General features: G+C 41.5%; 1 protein-coding gene across 1 annotated transcript; it reads left to right on the top strand.

Annotated features, from left to right (window-relative positions):
• LOC109232033 lies at positions 3528–16935 on the top strand. Its single transcript, XM_019397675.1, has 8 exons — positions 3528–3953; positions 7846–8585; positions 11220–12880; positions 14024–14232; positions 14317–15100; positions 15178–15259; positions 15506–15553; positions 15977–16935. Exons 1-8 carry the CDS (start codon positions 3650–3652, stop codon positions 16178–16180), a joined length of 4032 nt encoding a protein of 1343 aa, XP_019253220.1. The 5' UTR covers positions 3528–3649; the 3' UTR covers positions 16181–16935.

Below are 20481 nucleotides of genomic sequence, written 5' to 3'. Positions count from 1 at the left end.
GAGCCGTTGGCAAGCAGCTTATCCACTTCATCACTGACGGCCCCGTTGATTGGGGTGTTGAATTTTCTTTTTATTTGCCGCACTGGTGGATAGAGCGGGTCAACGTTCAACTTGTGTGTGGCAACGTCTTTCGGGATGCCCGACATATCTGCATGGGAGAAGGCGAACAGATCGGCATTGTCAATTAAAAACTTGTGAAACTTACCTGATTCTGAGAGTTTATGTCCGATGTAAGCCTTTTTGCTGCTGTCGTTGATGTCCAGTTGAACGGGATCGAGGTCTTCTACCGTTGATTCAGCGGCTTCTATGATGTCGGGGTCCTTGATGACGTCTGTTTGTACGTCGAGTTCGGTCCCCGACTTTGCTAATTGTTATGCTTCTGAGTCTATTCCCTTTAGCTGTTGAGTGTATGTGCAATCCTGGGCGATACGATAGCATTCTTGGGCGGTGCGTTGTTCGCCTCAGATGCTGAATATCCCCCATGGAGTAGGGAACTTGATTACTTGATATAGGCTTGACGGGATGGCCCTCATGGTGTGTATCCATGGCCGCCCTATGATGGAGTTGTAAGCTGTGTCTTGGTTCATGACATGGAACGTTGTTTCCAAGGTGACGCCCCCGGCCAGAACAGGTAGCTTTATCTCCCCAGAGGTTCGCTCAACTGCATTGTTAAAACCTGTTAGTGTTATGCAACGTGGTACTATCTTGTCTTCGAGTCTCATTTGTGTGAGGACTCGAGGGTGGATAATACACGCGCCACTTCCGTCGTCTACCATTATTTTTTTCACATCAGTATCTGAAATACGTAAAGTAATAACAAGAGCATCGAAATGAGGGAAAGTCAAACCGTCAGTATCTGACTTATCGAAGATGATACTGTCTCCGAGGTCATCATACCGTTCGTGAGTGATCGACCGCTTCAGTTTGTGTGTAATGGTGAACTTCACATGGTTAACTGTTGCTTCATCGCCCCCGCTGATGATCATCTAGATGGTGCGAGCGGGGAAGGGTGGTTTTGGAGGCCCCTGGTGTTGTTCATGTCCGCGGCCGAAGTTGGCTCGTCCACGGTCGCTCATCAGTTCCCTCAGGTGCCCTTAGTTCAGCATGTTTACTACCTCAAGCCGTAGAGCTATGCAGTCATCAGTTTTGTGACCCCGCTCCTGGTGAAATTCACAGAGGACGTTCGACTTTCGGGTACTTGGGTCAGACTTCATCTTTTGTGGCCATTTCACCTTTGTGCCAAGCTTCTCTAGTGCGTACACTATTTCTGAAGGGGAAACACAAAAATTGTGAGCAGATAAGAGTGGAGGCATACCTCTTTCGTTTCGCTGAGTCCCTGTATGCGGCCTGGACGGCCCTTCCGCGTGTCGAGGAGACGGTGGGATGGCTGTTCTGACGTAGTGTTGATGTCTTTCTCGGTTGAGACGGGGGCTTGACTGATCTCTTCGACCATCGTTATGACGATCTTTTCTCAACTCCATTTGAACTGATGTCAACCGTTGTGTCAGACCATTAAGGTCGTCCTCGTCGGCTCTCACCTCGCCGCAGTAGACATTGTGGATTTCCTCCCAAGTGGTGGGAGGGTATTTCGAGCTTGCTTAATAGCTTTCTGGTTGCTCTCGACTGGTTCCTGTTCAACCCGTTCTGGAAAGCCGCTACCGCCATCCCTTCCAATACATTTGGTAGGCTCATTCTCACCCTGTTAAACCGGGCGAGGAAGTCCCCGAGTCCCTCGCCAGGCGATTGCCTAACGGCAAATATATCATTCACCCTGGCCTCCGCCTTTTTAGCCCCTGCATGGCGGTGACGAACTTGTCGGCCATTTCTTCGAACGTTGCTATTGATCGCGCCGGCAGTTGTGAATACCAGGTTAAGGCTCCCCCCATTAAGGTTTCGCCGAGCTTTTTCAGTAACACTGATGGTACTTGCTCCTTCAAAAGGTCGTTTCCCTTCACCACTGTGATGTAATGGATGATTTGATCTTCGGGGTCTGTAGTACCGTCGTATATCTTCAGGTACAATGGCATTTTGAAGGTTTTGGGAATGGCATGTGGAGCTGCTTCCTCGCTGTACGGTTGTTCGACGAACCGTCCAACGTCTCGTTTTGGTATCAACTTTGGCGCCCTATATCTTATTGACCCTTTCTTGATGCTCCCTCATCTGGTCGCGGAGTGCCTTATTTTCATTTTCCATTCTTCCATTTTCTTTAGAATGGCTGCGAGTGCGTTGTTACCTGCATCAACAGTGGTGTAAGTGTTACCTATTTGAGGGACGGGCTGCTCGCCAGTGATTGTTGTGGTATCTGCTTGCGCGGTGTTTCTGCTCTCCCTTTGAACGGGTTTGTCGAGTATGTTGTTTAGAGTGCTTGTCAGCCACTCTTCCAATAATTTTTTCACTGCTGGTGGTGCTTCCTCAACTGTAGACGTGAATGCTCCCCTTTCGCGTGAAGCTGTTACGCTTTCATGAGGGGGAGGTGAATCACTCCGCCTGAGCATAGCGTTTGGTGTCACATTCTCGTTGTCTTCCCTGTCATCCTCGTTGATGGTGTTCAAAATGTTGGTAGTGACACCTGCTATGGCTTTCTGTCTTGCCTCTCCTTTTCCTGTCATCTTTAGTTTGCGTAAACGGAGAGAAGATGGCTGGGTTTTTTTTTTTATCTAGAAGGAACTAAAATTTCAACTAAAACCTCCCCACAGACGGCTCCAAATTGTTTGAGCAAATAAGTGCTAAATCAATTAATAATGAGTTAGAGGGCGAATCTTAGTTGAACTTAATAAATCCTAGACCGAATAAAATGGAGCACTTGTGTAGCGAGTAGCGCTCAAGAGCATTGAATAACGGGTTTAATACTATGATTGACAATAAATATTATAGCATATATATATATATATATATATATATATATATATATATATATATATATATATATATATATATATATATANTAATGACAATGAATGTAATAGGAAAGGATCTACCACCCAATTATTATATGATTGGGATGTTCCTTTTCTCTGTCTGCGACGTGGAAAAGTGAGAGGTCAAGATGGATGTGGAATCTTGGGATTTATGGATAAAGATTGAGCAACGTGTGCTTGAACAAATCAATGAATAAGACAACTTTTTCATATATTCTCTTGTCAACCTTTACAATATGTTTTTTGTCAAAACAACGAAGATGATCTTTTGTTCCCTATCTCTTCCTATTTATAAGGGATATTCCCCAAAAAATCTTAAAAAGTACGGCTTATGTCCACTTCTAAACCTACGCTGCTTTTACTTTCTCATCTCGGCTGCCCGCTTCTAGCATCAGCCTTTGTGAGAACAATCTTATGTTGTTATATCACGATCGACCCCGTCCTTTGTCTTGCTTATCCGATACAGTGGTCACCAAATTTGGACCTATACAACTAGTAGTATTATAAAGATGCTTGGCGTAATTCATCAAATAGAGTATATTTTTAACAGTGAGCCACTTTTCAACTTGACTAGGCGCATGCGTATGGGAGTGCGGACTAGACGGTAATTACACTTCGGAATATAAGAAAGATCCTACGTTCTTAATCACCGAAGTAAAATACAGCCAAAAAGCGGGACTGAGCGCGTGTTCCCACTTCTCCCCTCTTCTCCTCTTCCCCGTCCGTCCGCCATGGCTACGACGGAGCAGCCACTGAAGAAACGGAAGCTTTACGAACAAATACACGAACCATCACCAGCACCGCCTCAGTCACCGCCTCCTCCTCCTCCTCAACCACCACCACAGCCTCAACAGCAGAGCGTCGCTGCTCCGGCGATATCTCAGGATGAAATCCTCCGACGGAGAAGGAACCAAGAAGAGATTCGCAATGTTTACGAGTGTTACAAACGCATTAAATTCTGCATCTCACAGAACGATCATCGTCTTTCATCCGAACTCGAACAAGCCTACCTTTCTCTCATTACTTCCTCAAGAGGTCAGTATTTAGCACTTTTTTCTCTCTCTAATTTCGCTTTTGTCCCTTTTCTTCTAAATCGTGAAATTGAGTATTTTCATTGCTATTTGTGTTCAGTTGCTTGCTGCAGAGTCGACATATGTATGAAGTTTATACAGTTCGTTTTTCTCTTCGTTGTTATTCGATGAATAGGAGCTAATAATATTGTGAGACTGATCAATTACATGAAGTAGGTGTCTTTAGGCGTTTCTGGGATTTTCCCCATCCCTTGTATGATTCATGAACCCTAGGTTTTAGAAATTACCGCTTCGTCTAGTTGGAGTGAAAAAGAGGAGATGTTCAAGGAGTGCAAATAAATGTGGAGTGTTTCTTTCCCTTGCCAGACTGAAAGGAAGAACTATAATAGTGTGTACGCAGACCTTACCCCTACCTCGTGGAGGTAGAGAGCCTGTTTCCGAAGACCTTCGGCTCAAGGACAAAATGAAAAGGAGCAGTAGCAATTAACAACATCGATATATAAACAACGGTATAGTAAAATAATTGAAGTCAAAGAAATAACCGGTAAGAATATAGCTCTATGAACAGGAAAAAGGAAAAAAAGACTACAAGACTGATATATAAACAATGGTATAGTAAAATAATTGAAGTAAAAGAAATAACCGGTAAACCCTCAGGGGTTGGCCTGGTGGCAATTGACTTGAGCCTTGGGGTTTGCTCCCTTTCAAGGTCTCAAGTTCGAAACCCACTGGGTGCAAACAATTCCTGAGGGCCATCGGACTGGGTAAAACCTGAATTAACCGTGGTGCACTTGCGGGAAACTCCTTGCCGAGGGCCTGTGCACCCCCGGGATTAGTCGGGGCTCTTAGAGACTCGGACACCCGGTGCAAATCAAAAAAAAGAAATAACCGGTAAGAATATAGCTCTATGAACAGGAAAAAGGAAAAAAAGACTACAAGACTAGTACTACTGCCACTAGGATGACAAAGGAATACCTTCAGCTACCCCCTAACCTTCTACCCTAATCCTCAACCTCCACACCCTCCTATCTAGGCTCATGTCCTCACTAAGTTGAAATTTCGTCATGTTCTGCCTAATCACCCCACCCCGATGCTTCTTAGGCCTACCTCTACCTATCCTCAAGCTCACCACAACCAATCTCTCACAACTCCTCACGGGGGCATCAACGACTCTTCTTCTCACATTCCCGTACCATCTTAACCTTACTTCACGTATCTTGTCCTCCACTGGGGCCACTCCCACCTTGTCCCGAATAACTTCATTCCTAATAATATCTCTCTTGGAATGCTTGCACATCCACCTCAGCATCGTCATCTCGGCTACTTTCATCTGTTGGATATAGAGTAAATCACATTATTATCCAAACAAACCAACGAGAGTAACGCGAGCAAGGGTTAAAGCTTTCTCATGGTTGAAGTGATGCAAAGAAGACTGTATTTTGAATTAGTGATAGAGTGATGCAAAGTGAGGGTTATCGCTTATCATGGTTGAAGTGATTGAAGAAGAGTGTGTTTCAGGTCACCGCTTCTCAATGGTTGAAGTGGTGCTTAGCTATGTTGCTTGGATTTTTCAAAAAATGCCACTGCACCAATGTTGGAACCTCCAAAAAAATGCATAATATTTTAGAGGATCAGACACGGGTATGCAACATTTTTGGAGGATTCGAGCAAAACATAGATGCTAAGAAGCGCGAGTTTTGGGCAGTGAGGTGCTAAGCGATCCAAGTGAGAAGGATCACTTCTTCGAATACAACTTTGAAAGATGGATGGTGTTTTACTATCTGAGTATCAGCACTCCTCTTTGCTATCATCTGCATTTTTTCTTAGCTTGCAAGAAACTTATTCTACTACTTTTGTTAGCTCTGCTTTTCTTTACTTTATCTCTGCTTTTCTTTACTTCTTTCTTCATCTTCTTTTTTCTTTTTCACAATGACTCTTTCTTCTTTCTCTAGTGTCTGAGTCGTCTTATTCTGTTCTATATACTTGGTGTCCAAAAAATAACACTTATTAATCTGATTGGTGATGTCGTTTAGGGTATATTTTTGACCGAAATGTCAGCCCCCTTTAGGACTGCTCATATGGTTGACCATTTCATCAAAAAGTATCTGTGCCATTAAAACAATTGTCTGCATGTTTCCTTCTCGCACAAATTGGACATGCTTAAATCTTCCAGGGATACTTGGATTTCTATTCCAGTTGTGCTATGGCGGGTTATATGGAAGGAAAAAATACTAGAGCTTCAAAGACAAGTAGTATAATTCAGTTAACCTTAAACTCAAATGTATACATCTGCTTACTTTTTGGTGCAACTGGCACAGATGTATCACGTCCGTGAGCCATGGTCGATTTTCTCAGTTCTTTACACACACTGTAAAGTTCTTTTTTTGGATGTACTCTTTTCCCGCATTCCCTTAATGCTAGTTTTAAAATCAATAATATCCGTACATTACCTATCCAAAAAAGCCAAAAAAAAAAAAAGGAGAGAAATCTGAAAGAGGTGATACCAGTTGAATAATTACCCAAAAAAGGAACGACGAACGATCACTAGTAAGGAGACATTGTGCCATCAAAACGGCCACTTGAAATATACTAGTAAAGTCATCATAACAAGAAAATTTTTTCACTGAACAGTTGACATACCAGGGACTTCATCCAAATTTTAGGCTACGTACAGTCTAGTGAATGATTTTTCTTTGCACTTTAAAAGGTAAGCATTTTTCCTACAAACAAAAAATTAAATAAATAATATTCTATGACATTTAAGATCAGAGAAGGTTGTTAGAGATGGTTTGATCATGTCAATTCACAGAACTCTATATGCGACGGTTTGTAGATGTGACTATTAGTACTAAAATTCTAGGTACTTAAAATGACAATATGACATAGAAGAAAGTTGTTATATCTATCTTCGTATTATTTTGAGTTAACAATACCTTTGCAGCGTGCACCTATTTCATTTTGGATGAAGGGCTCTGGATTGCCCTGTATGGAGTGGCAATAATCTCTCCTACTTGTGACAGTTCTCTCCAGTCCCTCAAAAAGAAATACTCTCTTCATCCCATTTTATGTAGTGGTGTTTGGCTGGGTACGAGGTTTAAGAAAGAAAGGAAGACTTTGAAATTTGTTTGTCCAAAACAAGCTACAGACATTTGTGAGGTTATAAATCATCTCATTAAGGCTAAGATGAAAAATTTAAAGTTCAATTGTTTCTAAATATAGAAATGCACCATTCTTTCGTGACAGACTAAAAAAGTATGCCACATAAAATGGGAAAGAGGACTTAACAAATAGAGAATGAGAAGGAAAATTGCAGAGATAGATTACACTGGGGGTGACATGGTTTATTTCTCAATTCATTGAATGATTATACATATGAAACTAAGACAGGTTACCTAGTGACGTGTATTGGTGTTCCGTCCTGTTCTTTCTAAAATCTCATATAAATGTGCCAATTGTTCTATGAGATCCATGCCCTTGCTACTCATGCTCAAATGTGATGCAAGTGTGCCAATTGTTTTTCGGGACCACTTTCGTTCCATTCTTTCTAAAGTGTCACTAAATGCTCTGCGGGACCCACTCGTATTGACTAATTGGCATGAACAGCAGTTGCTACGTTTATGCTTCTAGTCCTATCTTGTGCAACTTTGCATTAACTTAGTTCCACTTAACTACTTTTCGAGTAATTCTTTTCATGCTTTCATTATCGTAGTGAATAATTGCAGTATAATGAATTACCATCAATGTTCCTGATAGGAAATCATTATACTGACGCAGCCTGTGAACTTCCAAAGGGACTTGCTCCTATTTGTTGAAAGTATTCCTCTTTGGTACTGAAATATATTGCATCCTTTTGTGAAGCTTTAATTTAAATTTTCATCTATGATTCTGGTGTGCAGGCTGCACAAGCGTACAACGTTTAGTGGCTGATTTTATTCCTCGATTTGCTTCGTATTGTCCTACTGCTCTTGAAGCTGCAGTGAGAGTTGTTATTAACATGCATAATTGGAAGTTAGCTTTGATTGGTAAAGGAGATGATATAGACGGTGTTGCGTTTGAAACTGCTAAGGCATGCATTTTTGGTCTAGCTGATATCTGTCAAAGTGCTGCTGCTGAGGCGCCAACATCATCAGTTATTCAAGGAATTTGCTCCACAGTATTCCATGACGCACTCACCTTCTTCATATCCAGTTTTGAAGGGAAGGATGTTCTTGAGATTGCCGACGAGGAACTTTTTGGTATTCAAGATGCTCATTCGTTCTCTGAGTACCAACAAAAAATTTTAAACAAGGAAAAATCGGTATTGCTCAAGCTATCTGAGTTCCGTGTACTTAGTTTCCTCAGAATTTTCTTTACTTGCCCAAAAAACTCAATTGCATCTTGTTTTGAGCTCTTTGGCTCTACTGGATCGGAGGAAGCTAAGCGAGAAGGATATTACTTACTTCGTCAGTTAACAAACAGGCTTGATGATGCTATTGCTCATCCTAGGAATGGCGGAAATAGTGCAGTGACATCATCAGCAACATCCAGAGAAACAAGTAGCAAATGTAAGGGTCTTGTGGATGATGGCCTTGCAACATGCAGCAAACAAGTCTCGGACAACAGCTCTCTTGTTTTGAAGAACTGCTTATTAGGACTGGTACAATACCATATCTAACAATTTTCCTTTGATTAACTAGTCAGTTACTGTTCCTTTTTCCGTTTTCCCCTTTCATCTAAAAGCAATTCGCTGAGACTAATCCTTGTTCTTTTGTATTGGTTGAAACATGGGACCTCTTGTTCTGTGTCTATTTCTGTTATTATTTCAGAACATCTACTTATCTGTTTCATGTTATTTTCTTTTTCCTTTTTCCGTTTAGAAGTAGTGTCGTTTCATGTTAGCTCATCATGAGAAGCTGGAATCAGTATATTGTGCTTCTTTTTTTCCTTGTTTCCTAGTAGGGCAGATGACAGAAACCTAAACTCAAGGTTTAGGTCTGAGACTTACTTGCCATATGGTTTCACAGGTTACGAGCTCATCAGCTCACTAAGTAATTTTTGTCCATCATGAGATTGTTCAATTTGAATTCAATATAGGGGGTTAGGTTTCTTCTGTTTTTTGGTCAGTTTCAGTTTAGAATTTTTGGAAGTTTGGTTCGGTGCTCGGTTTTTCAAAGAAAAAACCGATTAAACCGAATAACCGATCTTAAATATACTTATTGCATCATATCATTTGGTTTTGAGACTTACATGGAGAAACAAAAAAATTTAGGACTTAGGATCCCTGAGTAGAGGGAGGAAGGAAGATTGACTTGCCGTAGTCGGAGATTTGTCGTTCTAACCAATCGACGGACACTAGATCTCTCTTTAACAATAACAACATGCCAGGATGCCTTTTCCATTGGAAATTGAAGTAGATTTTGGCTGTTCTAGTCATTACGTCTTTAAGTTCTTCTGATTTAGTTGTTTTCCTTCTGTTAAGAGTTTTCTTGGTAAATGAGTTTAGATTGACTGTCTAACGGCGGTCGTCTGAGGTACCTTTTACCGTCTACAGTGATGTAAAGGTTTCTTGGGTTTCTTCTTCTTTCTTGTGAAGAAAGTTTTACTTTTTTTTTGAATAAGGTAACAATATATTCATCAGCGCCAAGTTGGTACTGGTATCCAAAAAGAGAATGTACAAATCACAGAGGGCCTTGTATCTTACAAGAATCTAAGAAATCTACAAGTGGTTCTGCATCCTCTGTATAGTTCTCTTTACATCAGAATTGAAAAGACAAAAAACAATTCATCTTAATTCTTTGTATGGAACTAATTTTATCCTCAAAAACATCTACAACTCCTTTCTGTCCACACCGTCCACCATATACATGCTGGCACCATTCTCCACCATAGCTTCTGACTCTTCCTTGTTTCAATATAATTCCAGCACCACAAAAGGTCCTTGGTATTCTTTGGATCCATTGTATTCCTGCCAGGGTAAGGAATAACTGCCACAGAGTATCAGTTACCTTGCAATGTAGAAAGAGATTGCTATTGGTTTCTTCCTCCTTCTGACACAAGAAACATCTGGACGTCATAGGAATCCCCCTTCTCCGCAAAACTTCATGAGTGAGACAAGCTTATGAAGAAAGTTTTACTTTTTCAATAGAAAAGTTTCTGATTCGGGGAATCACTTGAAGAAGACGACAGGCATCATTACAAAATTGTTTTATGAGAAAACAAGGCCCAAATAGATAAACCGAACAAAAAACCAAAATAACCGACCGAAATTTCAAAAACCAAACTGAACTGAACCGACCGATTGCCCACCCCTAGATTCAATATAAGCTCCTCTTTTTTCTTTACTTAAATCCATCACAAATTAAGTGTGTTGAATTATACATTTCAAACGTATTATCTGAATATTGGCTTTCTATTCTCTCAAAAGTTTATTTAAGGCGTTTCCCTGCAGTACTACCTTAGTATTGTATATCAATAAGATTTTACCTTGTAAGAAAAAAAATATTTAGGTTTTACCTAAATTCAGTACAATCACAACTTAGAGATCATTGCTTCATTTTCACCGAGTGCTCCATGTTTTTATTTAAACAATTCTTTTCCTTGTTAATTATCTCATAGATCTATATAGAAACATAGGAGCATTCTATTTGATGAAGTTATATAGTGCTTAAAAGAAAAGGTGAAAGAACTTCTATAATATGACACATCACTTGATCAGAAGGGTGAATTGAGCTCTATATCCTATGTTTCTCATGAATTGTTGTAAGATCTGATTTGTTATAGTTCAACAGAAATAAGGGAGGTTAAGGATACATACTTAAACCTTGAGGGCAGTTTTTGTAATTGAATTATTCAACTAGTGGCATAGCGTTCTCGCTGAAGTTATGTCTCCCATTAGTATCTGAAACCCTGATTTCTATGAGGTGGAAAATAATGTCTGATGATCTTTTATTGATGGTCAATCCTTCAGTTTTGAAGTCATCTGGGGGAAAAGGTTTTTTTTGATGTTTGAACTGTCCCAGACCCCACTTTGTGGGATTATATTGGGTTAATTGTTGTTGTAACTGTCCCTAGAAAATCGATGTTGTCACGAAGATTTCTCTGGAATTTTCAGAGTGTTAAACACTTAATTTCCATAAAGTATTGTCATCTTTCGTGTGGTGAAGGTGATAGTATGATTGATTTATTTGGTTTCCATGGCTTTTGCTCAAGATGTGCACTCTTATTATGATTCATTTCTTTGGTCTCTAAGGCTTTTGCTCAAGATGCATTGTCTTTAAATCTCTTTATACAGGTCGTAGAGAAAGATAATTCTCTGATGAGTTGGATTTGCTCAAGGTTTAAGAAATTAAGTAAATCAGCATCCCCTCAAGTTGTTTCAGATATTTCCTCAGTTCTTGAAGGAATATTGCAGTCTTTCTTAGATGAAGTGAAGGCAGAAAAAATGCATGAGTATGGCGATGAGGATGGTTTGGGTACCGCAAAGTATGCTAGTGAGTACTCGGGTCACGAGCTATCTGCTAAAAAAGAAACTCATGAAGTTTCTCGAAGCTCAGCAATCCCTCTGGGAGCAAATCACTGTTCCAGTATGAAATCAAATACTGATAGTGGGGAGCATAGGCCGGTGGTTTTTGATTCTAAAGATTCTGGAGTTTTACCGAGGCCTAAAGAGGTTTATAACCAGCAGATTCTTTCACCTATTGCTAGAACACCGTCGAACTTGAGAAGTGGTTCATGTGATTTAGGCCACCATGGTGGCCTGATGGAGAACCACCAAAATCCAAATATGGACCGTTCATTACCAGCCTCAAGATCATCATCTGGAGGCATGAGTTGTTCCATGGAGTCACCTATGCAGCGTTTACCACTGCCTCATTCTTCCACAAATCAAGTTGTTTGGTACACTGATGGAGACCCAGCTGCCGCAGATATCTTTCCCGCTTCAAATCAGCTATGGTTGGGGTCTTTAGGCCCTGATGCATCTGAAGCTGCTGTCAGACATAAGTTTGAGATGTTTGGTCCAGTGTATCAATTTGCATTCTTTGCATTCAGAGGTTTTGCTTTGGTTGAGTACCAAAACATTATGGACGCGGTGAGAGTCAGGGAAATCATGCAGGGAACTTCTCCTTGGGGTGCTGGTCTTCGAATAAAGTTCTTGGATATAGGATTAGGAACCAAGGGGGCTATTAATGGTGTTGCTGTTGGTTCTAGTTGCTATATTTATGTTGGGAGTGTTCAGAACCATTGGATGAAGGATAATGTTATGCATGAGCTGAGAAAAGCACTTCAAAAAGGTCCTCGGATGGTTACTGATCTAGGCAGCGAAGGTGCATTGCTGATGGAGTTCGACACACCTGAGGAGGCCACAATTGCCATGAATCAGCTAAGGCACTGGCGTAAGGGAAGGAGTAACTGCAACCAGCCCCTAAACTTAGGTCCAGCTAATGCCACCGCGCACGCGGAAGGTGTAAGGCCTAGCTCTGCCTCTGTTTATGTTGGTACTGGAAGCAATATTTGTACCAATAGTACTGTTGGGCCAAATCACTTCCAGAACATGCTTGAGAACCATTCTGACAGTCATGTTCCAAGAATGTCACGTCTATCTTCTTTGCTTTCGCATTTAAGTACCAAATATAATGTTACATACAATCCTGGATATAAGAGTCATCACATGCCAGGGAACTGTGAAACTGGATTCTCGGGAGGAGATACAATGCAGACAAACACAGTACGGATTAGCATTCCAAATGGTAGCTCCTTGTTTATCACAGAAGATGAGCTTTTGGCTATTTGTAATCTTGCCATTGACAACAAAGGTTCTATCATCAGGTTAATGAGGGAAAATATGCCTATGGGTTCTTGTTGGCTAGTTGAATGCAGCAGCATGGATTCTGCAAATACTCTCCTGAAGACCCTTCGTGATTGTCCTGGGTTATTCTTCCAGATAGAATTCAGGTATGTACATTTTACCTACCCCCTCCCCCCCCCCCCCCCCCAAGCTCCAAAACGGAAAAGGGGGAAAGAGTTCAGGTATGTAATTGCTTCGGGCTGCTTGTCTGGTTTTAATTCACTCGACGCTGATATCTTTCAACGTCCTTGTTCTAGCGCTATTTGATAGTTAGTTTATTATAGGTTTAAAGCGACAATTTGATTTCTGTACTTTTCTAGTCTTTCCCACTCTGATTGGGAACAAGTCCTCTTGTTTTTGGACGAGTTTGTCTCTGTTTAGTGTGTAGTCGTCAAAAACTTACCTGTTAATATTCCTTATATTTAAGATATGATTTACCACATAGCTATATCCCTCAAGAGTGTTGGGGAATGTTCCATATCAAAAAAGAAAAAAAAATTGTTGGAGAATTTTAATGACATATATCATAGAAGTTACCTTTCCCGATAACAACCAAGATTTATTGAAAACCTGAGTGTACACAGATAATATGTCCTTCAATCTTTCCCATGTTGAAATTTGCCCTTAGCAGTCCCTTGCAGCTCTGATCACGAGTGATACACTTGCGTGCATTGAATTCAGAAATAGGCATGTTTCTGGAAACCTTACCGAAACTTTTCTGTAACCTTCATAGATCTGTGGTGAAAAGTGATGCACTTGAATTAGCACCCACGGGTGTGTGCCTAGCGGTCTTTGAAGTGGGTTGAGAACTATAAGGTCTTAGGTTCAAATTCCAGCGGAGACAAAAACACTAGGTGGTTTCTTTGCATCTGCCCAAGTCTTACTGGACAGAGTTACTCGGTACCTATGCTGGTGGGAGGTAGCAAGTACCTCGTGGAATTAGTGCGCGCAAGCTAGCCCAGACACCGTGGTTATAAAAAAAAATAGTGGTTTCCCCCTTAACAAACCTAGAAATTTATGAAAAGATCTGGAGTCATTTGAATGATTTGTCACATTTGAATATTAACACTCTATTCTTATCTTTTTCTCTTTTGGTTCCTGTATACCCAAATCCCACTAGTAGGATTCTACTGGGTCGTTGTTTTGGTTCCTGTATACCTAGAGTGCTTTACATTGTGTTAAAAGCTTATGACGGTCTTGCACTATGATCTGAGCTTAACTTTGAGCTTCTCCTCCTGTTGTTCAAACAGTCACACTGGGCAGCATCATATTCCTGTTCCTGTAAAAAATGAAGGTAGTATTATGGAACTCACATCACCCAGACTAAAACCAGAGCAAGGTAGCATGCCTCATGCTGGATATGCACCTCAGTCGAACTGGGCACCTATAGCAAGCAGAGGGATGCCCGAAGTTGGTACTGGAAAAGCTGATATGTTGGTTCCGATTCCATCACCTAGAGGTACTTGTCCATTACTCTAGTTGTGATCTTTCCAGTAGCAGTTTGATGCTCATTGTCATGCGGTTCCCCTGATGATTTCTGCAGGTAATAATATATTCTCTGGTGTTGTTAATGACATGTGGATGCACAGGAAATCTGAAGCAGAGCTTCATTCTAGACCGGCAATTGTTGCCTGCAATCCTGCACCTGCTCAATTGCCTACTAGACCACTACAGCCTATTCAAGGACCTCCTACCGTGCCGCCGCCAGTTCAAGCACTTCCTCCTGCAGCAGCACAGCCAATTCAAGGACCTCCTATTGCACCACCACAGCAAGCACAACCCCCGCCCTTTGGGCACCCAATGTACTTCCCCCCAACTGGGTGGGATTCACGTGGTCTGAACCATAACTTGCCTCCAAAGCCAATTCCATCTGGTGCACTTCCTACTAATCTTCACCATTGTTCAGTTGCACCACCATTTGTACCTGCTTCTGTGACTCCACTGTCACAGATGCAAGGCACCTCCATGCCACCATTTGATCATATGTTTCCTGTGCCTGTTGTTCGACCACCAGTGACGTCTTTACCACCACCACCACCACCTCAGCCTGACTCATTACCCCCATTACCTCCACCTGTCTTGCAGCCTCCATTACCTTCATCCCCGCCTCCACCACCTTATCCTGACCCACCTAATATTCCTCCTCCACCTAGTTCCCCGCCTCCCCCGCCACCTCCATTATCGGAATCTTCAAATTTGGTTAGTTCTGAACCCTATCAGTGGCAGGGCTCCTTGAGTAAAAGTGGAGTTCATTACTGTACAATTTATGCACAAAGAGTAGAATCGGATGTTTGCAGGTATTCAAATGCCAATGCTGAGCCCACAGAGTAAGGACTTCAGTGCCTTTGATGTTTTCATAATTGATTTGTAAATATTCTGTTTCTTAAAGTGGAAATGTTTGCAGATGGCCTGCTAAGTTGGATATGACCAAACGCACTGATTTTCGGCATGTCAAATCAACATTTTGTAGTACACCACCCCACAAAGTGAGTCCTTTGAACATTATAAGGAACACTCTGCATATCACACACACACACACACACATATATATATATATATATATATATATATATATATATATAATATATATATAACACATATTAGCATCTTTTGATAATTGCTACTGTCATCTCTAACTTATAATGTTTGGCAGCTTTACTCTTTGTATATCTGTGCCATATCTTTACCTATTCTAACATTTCTACTTTCTTGTTCAAATTAATGTGACACAGAAGGAGATATGCTGGTTGCTACCTTCTTCTCCAGTGGATCACAAGGGCGTAAGTTAATCATGCTCTCCTTCAGTTTTCATTACAGATGAATGTAGTCATGATGTATGCTAGATGGTAGATGGAGAAATGTTTTTGTGCATCTTCCAAATTAGTTGTTATCACCTTGATTTGTGCGCGTATTTTTGCCTAAAATGGGAACTAAATAGAATTTCCAAAGAAAATCATTTTAGGAGGAGGATCTAGATATAGGAATTTGGACTTTTTCCTCAGCTGTTTGCTAAAACATTATCCAACTTTTCCCACCGGTTTTATCCATGACTTGCTATATGCGTTCAGATATGGACCTTAAGGAGATTTTTTCTGCATTTACTTTCTACTTTCCAAATTCCTTCTAATTTTTTTGCAACAATTGCTCAATTGTTATAACTGGAAGCGATTTAGAGGACTAAAATGTAGTAACTTGCTTTGCAGTTTCAAGATTTTATATCATACCTGAAGCAGAGGGAATGTGCTGGTGTAATTAAAATTCCAGCCATAAAATCAATGTGGGCAAGGCTTCTCTTCATCCTTCCACAGTCATCTGATACCTGCTCTATGCTCTCAGTTGTGCCTAATCCATCTCTATGTCTAATCGGTCTGGTGTTGCCTAAAGAAACAAACTTTGAATGGGTGTGATGTTAGTATATGTGGACAATACCGCATCGGGAAAAGGATGGACGTGCTGCTAATTGCCTAATGCTGCTGCTCGCCAGGTTTTCTTCAGCTTTTTCCATGATTTTCATAATGGCATTTCCCAGAACTTTGGTGAACGCCCATGGATCACAAAGATATTCCCGATGGGCATTCAGTTCTGATTTGCAGTTGCAGCAATGTGGGACGGGCCGATAGTGATTTGCTGGCAAGTATCAATCTGATATACATTATTGGGCAATAGATCAACTCCTCATTCTGTTGAACCGCTGTCATCTAGTGTGAGATAGTTACTGAGAAGTTAATGTTATTTTAATTTAAATTGTAGGTAACTCAAAGATCATTTCATTGATATTGCACCAAGTTGGTGCCAACTCAATGTTAAGTAATACTGTAGTAGCCATGAAGTTGGAGGAAAGCATCAGGAAAGAATTGAGTGTCTTGGTTGTAGGGGAGTCTTCTGTACTTAGAATCTGCTAAGCCTTTTCTTCTTTCTTTCTTATCTCCGTTTATAGTGGAGTGACATTTTTTGATGTCCATGTAAGCATAGTAGAATATGATTGTATGTAAAGTGTTAAGAAAAAATTAGCTGCACGAATGTCAACTAGTTGGTGCTGGCTTCGCTATGGATGGACTGCTGGTATGTAGCTCGCTCTCCGCAAGACGTTCTAATTTTTGGTAGTATGCAATGTGAGTAAAGTACTATGTATGGGGTTGCAAAATTCTTTCTATTTCCGTAAGACCCATGTTCCCTTATTACCGCTTGACTTGAGTTCAGACTAAGATAAATCGAAGTGTATGATTATAATCTTATCAAAGGAAACCAAAATTGAGATTAAAAGGAAAATAAAATCATTCAACTCTATTATACAATATCAAATAGTTGTCCGACTTTGTGTTTGAATCTGATGTAGACTAGTAGTCGAGTTAGCTCTTTGCTGACGTTGACTCTTGTACAATGTCCGGTTGCTACTCATGTCTCCGGTCCAGTTTAGCAGCCTCAATGGCGGCTGAGGTTATTATCAATCTTGAGCACGCTAAGGGATCGTTTGATAGGGTATATAAGAATAGTGCTGGAAAAGGTGTATTAATAATGCAGGGATTAGTAATGCAAGCATTAGGTATGTAGAAATTATTTCTTATCGACTGTTTGGTGTGGTGTATTAAAAATTAAAATGCATTGCATAATTTCTAAGAAAATTAGTTGTTTACAAAAATGCCCTCCATATGCTTTAGCTTTAAGGGACTTTAAGAATAATTTTGTCTTTAACCATGCTAATTGCTAATACCATGGTTTGCTATGTATTAGTTATACACATGATAATACCAAATAGGTTGTATAATTAATACTTGCCTTAGTAATACATAAGTTGAAAAAGTATACTAAACAAGGGACTGAAAATTGCTTGCAGCCATCATCACTGGAAAGGAAAACTTGTTTGAGCTAAAAGCGTAAATCTTGGGGCAAACTAATTATTTTTATATAATGAGGGGTTAAACCTAGTTAATGATAATATCTCTAGATTTATAATCGGGTAACACAAATAACGTAGAAAGTGTTGGTGGGGGATTAAATGCAGTGTGCATTTAATATTCCAAACGGTTTGAGTAATGAGAGATAAATGTCAAGTAGCAAATAACAATAAATGGCATTAACGTAAATAAAGAGAATGATTCACCCAATATTGAATGAGCTGGATGATTCTTCTTTCTGACAGTGATGAATGATAGACAAATCCTAGAATGTTGCATATATTCTCGGATCTGATGGAAAAGTACTGAATAACGGATGATAGAATCTTAATGAAAAGGCAATGTTTGTATCTTTTCTAGAGAGAGAGTCTTCTTCTCAAAATAAATTTTTCATGCCTTTCCCCTTATCTCTTTTTCTATTTATTTGGGACATACCCCAGTCAACCTTAAAAGTACAAGTACAGAGAATATTCAATGGAATATTCTCCTAAAGATCCTATTATAAAAACTAGCCGTTAATACTGCCCTTGATACTTGACCTCGGTCGTTATTGGTTGCCCGACTATGACCCCCACTATTTACTAGTCGACCTAGGCCACATCACTTTTCATAATACCACTTCATGCTAAATCTCCTTGAGGCAGATTTTGACCTATACAGCTAGTCCCTCCGCTTATGGAGGTTGACCCTGGACGACCTCGATGAGCCGACTCTGTTATGGATGAGAAGTTTAGGCGAGCAGGTCGAGTAGTAGTGTTTCAGGCGGGGTAGAAACGTCTCCTTTCGTGAGCCGCAACCTAGGGTCACGTCGTTTCAGAATAATGTCATGCCATCACGCGTCATTATTACACGTTTTCCCGATACCTTGCGTCGTTTCCTGTGCGTCTGCCGTTTCGATGCCTGGGCTGGGAGACGACGGTTTGCTTTCTCGATATTGATGCCTGAACTCTTATAAATAGGGATACAAAATCCTTTGCCTTATTCTTTGCAACCTAAACATTTATATCTGCATACCTTCTTCTTCCTTCTTCACTTAGAATTCCTGCCCTTTCGGTTTCGCTTTTGTGTTTTGCTTTCACTGGCTCTGGTGGCTTTTGCTACTCTTGATTCTTCTGTGTTTACACCTTCTTTACTCATAAACAAAGATGGTTAATGTGTCTTCCAATTCTTGGGGGGGGGGGGGGGTACCTGACCTTGTTCCCTTGGCAGTGCGCATGCCTTCCCATGACGATTGGGTTGATACTGTTGTTGAGGATGACAATTTTCCTATGGTGGAAGAAATAATTTCCCGTGTTGAGAAGGCTAGGTCAAATTTCTCAAAGATGCCCGAGGATGACCCAGAGATCTCGTAGTTGTTGATGAATGAGGTGGGCCTCGCTGAATTTAGGGATAGATTCAAGATTCCCGCTCATATAGACCTGGTTTCTTCAGGGCACGACGTGCAGATACACCGCCCTGGGTACTGCTCTTTCTACGCGTACCCTTTCCATGTCGGTTATTCTTTCCATATCCTCCCTTTGGCCGAGGAGTTCTGCCACTATTACCACGTCTGCCCGGCTCAACTTGCCCCCTATATATACAAACTCATCTGCATGATTTCCAAGTACGCGGAGTTAGCCGGGGTTGAGGCACCGTTCTCCACCTGATGCACCTCTTCGCCCCTAGCTTTCATCCGGGGATGATGTTGCATCTTCGCCATCGGGGCGGCAAATGCCTACTGGTGAAGATGGACGACAAGGCGAACCGCAAGTTTTGGCTCAATTACTTCTACGTCAAGTCTGAGGACGTAGTGGACAATGCAGACGGGTTCCCCGAGGTTTGAAACTACGCTCGTAAGTATCTGCCTCCCTCTTTCTCCTTTTTTTTTGTATTATGCGTTACCTCTATTCCATTATGTTGATATCTCATCTCCTTTCTGTGCGGACGAAGCCGCACCCCCTCCTTTGGTCGAAGACATCTACGGTTGGGTCAGCCAGGTTCTCCCTCATACAGCGGGGATTCGCGAATGGACGACCTTTCTCAAGAGGTCGGGCTTGCACCTCCTGTGGCCGGTGAGTTTGTCTGCTTTGAATTTTTATTGTTTTGTGAGGATCGACCTCTTAATCTTTCTTTCCTCTTTTTGTTTTTAGCTCGGGGATCCTCGAGGAGGCCGAGGGCTCCTGCTCCTGCGCTCCGCCAGAGAAACACTACAACTGGGTCTGCCTCTGCTGTGACTGTGGCCAGGTGTGCCCGGCCATCCACTTCTGTTCAGCCTCCGGTTTCAGCTATATTGGCTCGACCATCAACGGCCTCACTACCAAAGACTCCGGCCTTTCCCGTGCTGCATTTAATAGACGAGTCATCACCGAATGAGGAGGATTTGATCTCGTAGAAGGAGGTCTATGGATGTCGGTGGATGTCGATGATGGAACAATTCGAGCAGTGGATTCTACAAGGGGCGATCGTGAGCCGACCACTGCCGTGTCTAAAAGTGATATAGACCCGCCGTCTGAAGTCCCGCTATCAGCGGGCATCGTGGAAGGTGTACCTTTGCCTGACGCTGAGGTTGGAGTTGGCGGGCCGCCTGTGGAAGTTGCGGGTACCGTACTGAGAGATGAGCCATCGTCCTCGAGACCTGCTGACGTTCCTTTGTCTGCCGAGGGGAGAGATAAGGGCGTTGCCAAGGACAGCTGCGAAATCGACTCCGATATTAACGCCAATGAGGTGCGGATGCTGAGCGAGGGATTCACTCGGGTGGAAGTAAGGTTGGAAAGGTCCACTCGTATCATCGCGGTCCCTATGGACCGAGTTTGAAAGTACGGTGTGGAGATTAT

The sequence above is a fragment of the Nicotiana attenuata genome, chromosome 9 (genome assembly GCF_001879085.1).
Source record: "Nicotiana attenuata strain UT chromosome 9, NIATTr2, whole genome shotgun sequence".
Classification (NCBI taxonomy): domain Eukaryota; kingdom Viridiplantae; phylum Streptophyta; class Magnoliopsida; order Solanales; family Solanaceae; genus Nicotiana; species Nicotiana attenuata.
Note: the sequence above shows the minus strand (reverse complement) of the source record. Positions and strands in the feature narration are given on the sequence as shown.